We start from the raw sequence: 9,200 nt of genomic DNA on the forward strand, positions 1-9,200 counted from the left end.
ATTGAATACTTTGGGCAAAACGATTGGTAAAATTGACTAATTAATTATGATGTTCAGGGAAATATTTTCCATATTGTAATAAAATCAAACTTATCATAAATCATAAATGACTATTTATTGATCATTTAAGATTCTTTTAGAGCACCTTTGAATTAAAAAAAAGTTAAACAGAAAGCTCAAAACGATGATCAAGTGGGGAATGCTCTAATCTAGATAAAAGAAATCAGGTCAAATTTATGCAGAAGTACTGTTACGACTTTGCGACTCCTTCAGTTCTAAAAAATAAATTTTTGAATTGAATTTTAATGTTTGAATCTGTTTTTATTTGTTACTTTGAAGGCTAATTTATTTAAAATTCTATGTTCTGTGGATTGACTTTCATAGATAAAGTTTAGTTTCCAGGTCAAGCTGGGTTGAAGAAATGATTGATTGATTGGTCAGGGTATGAATGCCCTCCACTACGCCGCTGTATCTGGTAACTGTGCTGGGGTGATCAATATTCTGGAGTTTGGCGGCAGTGAACTATTCTTTAACAGGTAATCAAGCAGTGCTTAGGATCCATTTTATTTTCATGCAGAGATTCCTCATGTAAGATTTACTGATTTTTATCAACAGAAATAGAATTTTGAAATTAATTTTCTTTTTTTCACGTTATTTTATGAACCATTCAGATATAAAAATTTTTTTAATAAACTCTTTTTACCTCAGTTCAAATTTGGTTTATAAGTGCAAAAAAAAATTTTACAGTTTTTGTTGATATTTTGCCCAAGAAGTCAAGGCACTATTAGAAAGTAAAAACTGTGCACTTTTCAGCTTTTAGCGTCTCTCAATTATATTTTCAGCGTCGGAACAATAGAAGTGCATGTATTGTTTATACGCCACCCCAAACACAGAAATAATCAAATTGTAGTCTATAGTTTTTGAATTTATGATCATCAACAAACCTGTGAAGATGAAATAAAACAATTATTAGTATTACATATTTATAAACTGTGATGAATGGTAAAATGTTACCAGATAAACTTATTTCACAGAATACACTAAAATCCAATATTTCAATATGTGATTTCTTGTGAAATGTTACGACTAGTTAAAAAGGATTTGAAACACCCTATGAGAACTTTAAAAAAGCTTAAAACATATTTTTATAAAGGAGCATGAGAATAGTTTACGGAATACAACTGTGTTCCAAGCTTTCTAAAAAAATCTATCATTTGATGGTGGTTTGGTTCTTTCTCACGCTAATTCAAATATCTTTTGTTGGTGTTTATCAGGTTCAATATGTAGATCTCCGTGTACACAGTTTAACTCTCCTGTGAATGGAAAAGACTATAACAACTAGTTGTGGATAATTACTGAGTTGATGTAGATTAGGTTTATTAGGAGTTGATGTAGATTATTTTTATTAGATAACCTTTTAATCGTGTCCTGTGAACACTGCGGACTGCAATTCTTCCTTTTATTTCCGTAGGATGAATGCATGTAGATCAGGATATTTCCGTAGGATGAATGCATGTAGATCAGGATATTTCAGTAGGATGAATGCATGTAGATCAGGATATTTCCGTAGGATGAATGCATGTAGATCAGGATATTTCCGTAGGATGATTGCATGTAGATCAGGATATTCATGAATTAGTTTAAAGTCAGGTCTGGAACGATCATTTCTTCAAAGAATAATTATTGAATTATCAGGAGTATTATTCACATTCAGGAATTGGATCTAGGTTCAATCCCTCAAGAGCACAGTAGTAGTTTTAAAGAAACTTCCAGTCGTGCTCAAATTCTTAAGCCTACAAAGGAGTTATTGTTTATCAAATGTTTATCTTAAGTTATATTTAAAACTGTGTGCTGTAGATCACCGTGAGATCCCTCTAGATCACCGTGAATTCTTTGTTAAAAACCCGACTGGGAGCGTAGATGGGTGAATTTAAGATTTATCAAACTGTAGAAAGGAAGCTCTGATCAGATATTTCATATCAGTCCTGTTCCGTAGCTAAAGATCAATCAGTTGAAATCACGTTTCAACGTCATTTATCTTCTCCATTTATGAATACACTTCAATGAGTTCTGTTTATTGACCTGCTTGTGCTTGTGAGACAACCCTAGCCTCTTTTTAATAACTAAAACGTACCTTGAACGTTATTTGAACAACGGATCACTTATTAAGATAAGATTAGGGACTCAGGGATTCTTAATGATCTTGATCTCCCATGATCATCTGCAACATGACGATCGTTATATTTTGAGCGAAGCTTTGGGATTAAATATTAAATGTTTACAAGTTTACATATTTAAAAATGTGCCAATATTATTATTAGTGTTTTAAAATACAGATTAAAATCACATTCTGATATTAATATAACTTGAAGATTGACGGGATTAAAGGAAATGTTCTCGATTATTTAATCCTGCATATTATTCTTAGGTGAATCACACTAGTTCAGCCTTCTTCTTTCAGTCTGCAGTTTGTCCTAATATAATAGTTCAGATTTTACAGAAATGATTTCTCATTTATTTCAAAAGCAGGGGAAATATCTGATAGAAATTGCTCCTGGGTAAGGGGGCGGGGGGGGGGAGGCTTTTCAGCAAAATATGAAACGCTGAGAAAAAAATTATGTTTTATTATGGTAGGAGTTCCCCTGAAGAACAGACTACTCCCCTTCATCTAGCAGCATTCAATAATCATAGGAACAAACCATAGTTTCTTCAAATACAGTGTTCACCGTTTATATTAATACATTGAAGACTACTTTTCTATTTAAATTTTGATTTCTAAAAAGTTAAAAGTAGACAAAGAGAAACTGTTAATTGAGCCCTACTCTTTGTGTTCATGTTTGCATCCATGCTGTTTGAAAGCTTAGTAAAAACTGTAGTTGAATTATAAAATCTTTAAAAATATTAAAGAGAGAAGCTCATTCATTTTTTAATTAAAGTTAGACTAAGTTTTTAATGATAAGCTTCTTTATAAGTGGGATGTGACTTGAAGTTTTGCTCCTTTACAATTCATAAATTTTAAAAAGAAAAATGTCGAACTTGGAACTTAAAAGAAATTAGTTTAAAATTAAGTGATGCTCTGGTGATCCTGGTTTCAAAGTTTAAAAATGTGAATGTGGAGGACGGACTAGGGAGATCCCCCTTGTATCTGGCCAGCTATAGAGGTACAGGGTGTCCATTTATACATGTACCTATAAGAACAAAATTTACACCCTGTAGAACAACTGAAGTGTCCCCAAATACAAATAGTATCATTAAAAACAAGGTCTTTTAACAAAACCCTAAAAAACACCCTGTATTTTATTTTAACAAATTTTTTTTTTCTTACCATTTGAATATAAAGCATTGAAATATTTTGCTGCTATATTAACTAGGGTTTCCAGCGAATCTTTTCCCCGAAATATTCGCATTTTTTCGCATCTCATTCGCTTGCGAAAATATTCGTGTTTTTTGCGAAATTACGTCTTATTCTGTTTTGCGAAAAATAAATTCTGGAAAAATGGCGAAAGTTTTGCGGGGAAAAAAATATGAAAGAAAATTTTTTTTAATGATATAATAAAACTTCTAATGCTCAGCTCTCAGAGCAAAGAATTCCTTTTTTTCGCGGCAAGTTTTTCAATTGTTGCAGTTACAAAACTTATGGTTTTCGCGGAATGTTTTTTTTCGTAAAATTTCGTTTCGGTTTCACATTTTTTCGCTTAATTCATATTTGCGAAAAAATGTGATATTTCGCGAAATGTATGCGAAATACGAGTGAAAATGTTCGCATTTTTTCGCGAACGTTTTCGTGTGCTGGAAACCCTAATATTAACATATCTGTAGTTAATAAATGATAAGATTTTTACGATATTCATAAAACTACTTCTTTCTAACGTGGGGGGGGGGGGGTGCACACAAGATATAACCCCGGAATATTGTAAATACAGAAATATATTTTTATTTATCTATTTATTATATTAGGAGCGACGGAGTGTGTTTCTATTCTAATGGAACAAGGTGATGGTAAAAACTTTGTTTAAACTTTTATGAATGAAAAATGTTGTGTTAAAGGTGAAAAGGTGGTTTTACTTAACTTCTTATTCTAGTCTTAATTTAGTCACTTCTAGTGTGGAAGTATAGCGACCCAATGAGTTGGATTTGATTTGATTTGATTTGTTAAATTAGCAGAAGAAGCATATGTAAATATTTGTTTTTATTTTGACAGTGCATATTTAAATATTCTTCTATGCATATTGCATATTGTGCTCTTGACCTCATGCAAAAAAACATTTTGCAAAAAATTTGTTAAAATAACAGTTTCTCTTCCAGAATTTGTTGATCATGAAAGCCTAAAAGGTCGGGTTTAGTTTTTTTTATTACAGGAGATTATTTTGGAATTGGGAATACATCATGATTTAACTTGATATAAATTGAGATCGGGATTTGATTTGGGATTTAAATTGGTACTAGGCATTGGGATTCAATTGGGACTTGGAAAATTCTATTGGGAGAATTACTTGAAATGGTTTGAGGGATGATTTTGGGATTGGAAATTGAATTGGGATTTACTAAATAGACATATAAATTATTTGTGCAGGTGCTCATGTTGCAACTTATAACAAAGAGGATGGCCGAACCCCGGTACACGTAGCTTCTTCACAGGTCCCGTAATATATTTAATAGTAGGCTTTTAGGGATCTTCGCGCCCATCTTCTATTTTAATTGTTAAAATGCTCCCTTTGTGTACATTTTAAAACAAAACAAAATTTCGCGGATTTTATAAAGATTTCGTGGATTTTATAAAGATTTCGCGGATTTTATAAAGATTTCGTGGATTTTCAAAAGTTTCAAAAATAGAATTTTAATGGGAGTCAAATTTTTGAAATTTTATTTTCCATAAACCTTCCCTGGGGTCACACGAGGTCCACAGCAAATTTGGGCCCGATCGGCTCAGACAGACATGCAAAGTATATATAGATTTAAAGTGTTTAATTCCTTTATGTTTTCTGGCACTTTTGTAGAGAGCCCACAATTAAAAATAATCGGTTTTTAAATTATAAACATATTGATATCTAATTTATACTTCATCTTAAAGTTTGGTTTGATTTCTGTTTTTGTGTAGGGTCATGTTGACACTGTGAAACTACTGCTGGAGAATACAGAAGAAGCAAGTGTTGTTGATTCTACGGATCTGAGTAAGCTTTTAAGGGATTGTTCATCATTCTTGGTAGAGTGACGTCCTAATAATTTTTCCGTATTTTTATCATTCTGGGATTACTAAAATGTAGTTAAGTTAAATATATTCTGAAAACGTATCCACCCCTAAAGTAGGAGTTTTTTAACGTCGAATTTGCGCTCAAACTCAGGATTTACAGATCTTTAAAAAGTTTAATATGTCTCAAATGAGTCCTTGCCACAACACTGCATACTCAGTTCAATTACTTTACATAGCCGGTCACTCCCTTTAAGATAAAATCGAAGGTTTTGACTTGTTTGACTATTTTTAAACTGAAATTTGTTACTTTGTTTTTTAACAAGGGATTGGCATGAGATCATTTGTGGTTCAAAATATAATATTATTATATAAATGTACTTTTTTCAAATTTTCTAGATTTTTTATACGAAAGAAATTTTAAATCGACTAATTTAACCTTTTGAGAAAAACAGTATTTTCGCGATTTAAGTAACAAAATATAAAACTAGAGTTAAAAATAGATTTTTCTTAAAGCGTCGAAATTTGTTAATGAGTTTTAAACCATGATAGATTAGACTAGATAGCTCATGTCGTCTTCATTGAAATATTCTGTATATAAAACACTCATGTGGACCAAGCAGTAAACGATAAACTTTTAAATCATATTTAATAGATTGTAAGACAGTTACATTCACCAATTCACCCCGTAACATTGTTTGTATACAATGACCTGTACCATATCTGGATTCTGGGTTTATGGTACAAAGGGGAATCTCCACGAAATTTGATATTGTTATTATTTGAAAATTAAGGAAGGCCTGTAAATAGATCAACTTTAAAAAGCTATATTACCAAAAAGATAGGTGCGAAGCGCCCTTTGAAACGTGTAATAAAAACCGTCACCATCTTTTGTCATTAAACCCGATTTCTCCTTTAAGTTTAAATGCTCCAAACTCAAAAATTCATTGCAAAGAAATATTCTAGATTCAATCGGGGTCTTTTTATAAAACTTTTACTTTTAATGTTGGATTTTGATATTTGAATATTAAGATGGGTGGACTCCACTGATGCTCGCCTGTCGGTCAGGGCATGTATCCTGTATCAAGCTACTGCTGGAGTATGGATGTAATGTCAAGTAAGTTTCATGTATCCTGTATCAAGCTACTGCTGGAGTANATAAACATAAAACATCAGAAATATATATTTCTGAATAATAATTATTTCTGAATAATTCTTTATTCCAACTGATGATTGGGTTAGACCCATGAAACATTTTGTCTTGGAAGAAATATATATTTAAACATCTAAAATGTATATTTAAACTGAAAAAGTTGAAAATACTATATATATATATTATATATACATATCTATATATTTGATTTAATCAGCTTGAATTATGTAGATTGGCTGATAATGAGGAAAGATCATCTATATATATACATATTTATATTCCAGTTTTTAACTTCACATTTTTATTAAAAAAAAGAATTATACTAAACATAAAGTTTCACGTCTATCATGACGATCCTCAGTAGTTACAATTCTTTGAACAACAATATTTATAGTCTAGATATAATCAGCTTGATTTATATTTATCCGCGGATAATGACGGAAGATCAGCTATATACGTATCTATAGTCTAGATATAATCAGCTTGATTTATATTTATCCGCTGATAATGACGGAAGATCAGCTATATATGTATCTATAGTCTAGATATAATCAGCTAAGTTTATATTTAGCGATTCATAATGAGGGTTTGATCAGCTGTATACGTATCTATAGTCTAGATATAATCAGCTAAGTTTATATTTAGCGATTCATAATGAGGGATGATCAGCTGTATACGTATCTTTAGTCTATATAATCAGCTAGGTTTTTATTTATCGGCTGAAAATGAAGGAAGATCAGCTATATATATATATTCTTGATATAATCAGCTTGAATTACATATAGATCGACTGATAATGAGGGAAGATCAGCTCTTTTTTGGTCACTTTCTTTCGGCCAGGAATCAGCCGCTGATGTTCTTATCCAACATTCTAAAAAGTAAGCTTAATATTTAAATATGTTATTTTTTTTTGCTTTGAAAAACATTTATTCAGTTATCCAGTTATACATAATTTTAATATTAATATCTAAGCAATCGGGTCCGTCTTGAGAACGATTTTTGGACCCTCCCCCCCCCCTTCTATCAATTTTGTACATTTACTTTTTTATTTCTGGGCCGAACGCTGCGGCTAGGATTGGCTATGGGACTGAGCGCTGCAGATAGCACAGGCTATCGGGCCGGTGCTTCGGCCACATGATCAATTTTACAAAATGTACAATATTGATAGGAGGGGGGGGGGGGGGGTCCAAAAATCGTTCTCCAGAAAATTATCAAACAATCCTTAGTTTTTGTAAAATGTAAAATTTAAAAAATTATGTTTTTAATTGATTTTATTTTACATTTTCAAATAATTTTAAAGAGAATCAATCTACAGGACAATCCTGAACTTTTTGTTTATGGATGCATGAGGTTTGAAAACCAGGGTGGTAGTCTAGCTTTAGATTAATAATAAAAATCTACTGTATCTGATGACCAGGGTAGGTTTCCACTCCATCTAGCGGCAGATTTATAAATATATATATTTGAAGGGATCTACTAGTATCTGATAACCAGGGTAGGAGTCCACTCCATCTAGCGGCAGGATCAGGACAGATAAATGTACTCTTCTCTCTCCTAGAGTTAGAACCCAGCCTTGCTAATACTCCTGACAAAGCAGGTTTTATTTTTTCCTTTCATACAATGATTTTTCTTCCAGGAATGACTTCCGTAATTTCANTTTTTTCAGGATATACTCCAATTCATTACGCTGCTTACCATGGGCAGGAGGGAGCCCTGGAACTTCTTCTGGAACATTTTAATGTAAGAAAAAACCTAACTTTTTCACTTTATAATTTTCTCAATTTTCTTGTAACATCATCTCCATTTTTAGAGTGTCATGGCTGATTCACATCGGTATCCTAATAGGTTGAATCAGATATTCATTTTTGTATAGCAAAAAATTGTTATTTTTAAATTTTAATAGTGAAATACATGTCCCACGTGAATTTAATGGTTCTGTCAATATTCCAGAAAGCTATGACTTCCGATCACAATTACTCCTATTAAACATAATTTTTCAGCCTTCTTTCTGAAATACTTTTTTGCCGGCGTATATGTTTTGAATATTTAACAAACAAATCCGTAACTTTAAAGATTGTTAAAATATAAACCAAAACGAGTATGATTTCAAATTGAAGAAACCGAATGCCTCTAACTCTGGTTAGTCGGGGGTGGTCCTTGGTTTCAATAAACCTTGCTATTTTAGATATCTAGTATCCACCCTTCTTCCTTTTCTCTCCGTTTTTAGAAGTCTGAAGACCTACGCAAAAATAACAATTCTGTCAAACTGTGGCCTTTTTAGGGCTCTTAAGGCTATCAAGAAATACTGGTTCTTGAGAGATTTAACTAACTGAAGGTTCTTGAAGGGCTTCAAGACTCGTGAGAACAAACTTGGCACTGGCAGACATTAGCTTCTATATCAAGTTCTAATCTCTGTTCTTGAAGGGCTTCAAGACTCATGAGAACAAACTTGGCACTGGCAGACATTAGCTTCTATATCAAGTTCTAATCTCTGTTCTTGAAGGGCTTCAAGACTCATGAGAACAAACTTGGCACTGGCAGACATTAGCTTCTATATCAAGTTCTAATCTCTGTTCTTGAAGGGCTTCAAGACTCATGAGAACAAACTTGGCACTGGCAGACATTAGCTTCTATATCAAGTTCTAATCTCTGTTCTTGAAGGGCTTCAAGACTCATGAGAACAAACTTGGCACTGGCAGACATTAGCTTCTATATCAAGTTCTAATCTCTGTTCTTGAAGGGCTTCAAGACTCATGAGAACAAACTTGGCACTGGCAGACATTAGCTTCTATATCAAGTTCTAATCTCTGTTCTTGAAGGGCTTCAAGACTCATGAGAACAAACTTGGCACTGGCAGAC

The 9,200-nt window shown here is 32.5% G+C and overlaps 1 protein-coding gene across 2 annotated transcripts in view; it reads left to right on the forward strand.

Moving 5' to 3' along the window:
- LOC111713947 (serine/threonine-protein phosphatase 6 regulatory ankyrin repeat subunit A) overlaps positions 1-8,180 on the forward strand; it is a 31,263-nt gene extending 23,083 nt beyond the window's left edge. Inside the window, exons 24-33 of one of the 2 annotated variants that reach the window (XM_023488942.1) lie at positions 442-536; positions 2,635-2,691; positions 3,070-3,161; positions 3,958-3,999; positions 4,574-4,638; positions 5,099-5,171; positions 6,221-6,305; positions 7,127-7,219; positions 7,811-7,938; positions 8,008-8,180. In XM_023488942.1, coding sequence (XP_023344710.1) covers positions 442-536; positions 2,635-2,691; positions 3,070-3,161; positions 3,958-3,999; positions 4,574-4,638; positions 5,099-5,171; positions 6,221-6,305; positions 7,127-7,219; positions 7,811-7,938; positions 8,008-8,165 — 888 coding nt within the window. In that variant the 3' untranslated portion in view covers positions 8,166-8,180. The remainder of the gene's footprint in view (positions 1-441; positions 537-2,634; positions 2,692-3,069; positions 3,162-3,957; positions 4,000-4,573; positions 4,639-5,098; positions 5,172-6,220; positions 6,306-7,126; positions 7,220-7,810; positions 7,939-8,007) is intronic. The other variant, XM_023488944.1, reaches the window with a different exon arrangement.
- The last annotated feature ends 1,020 nt before the right edge of the window (positions 8,181-9,200 follow it).

This window comes from Eurytemora carolleeae, unplaced genomic scaffold (assembly GCF_000591075.1).
Source record: "Eurytemora carolleeae unplaced genomic scaffold, Eaff_2.0 scaffold1479, whole genome shotgun sequence".
NCBI classification, from domain to species: Eukaryota; Metazoa; Arthropoda; class Copepoda; order Calanoida; family Temoridae; genus Eurytemora; species Eurytemora carolleeae.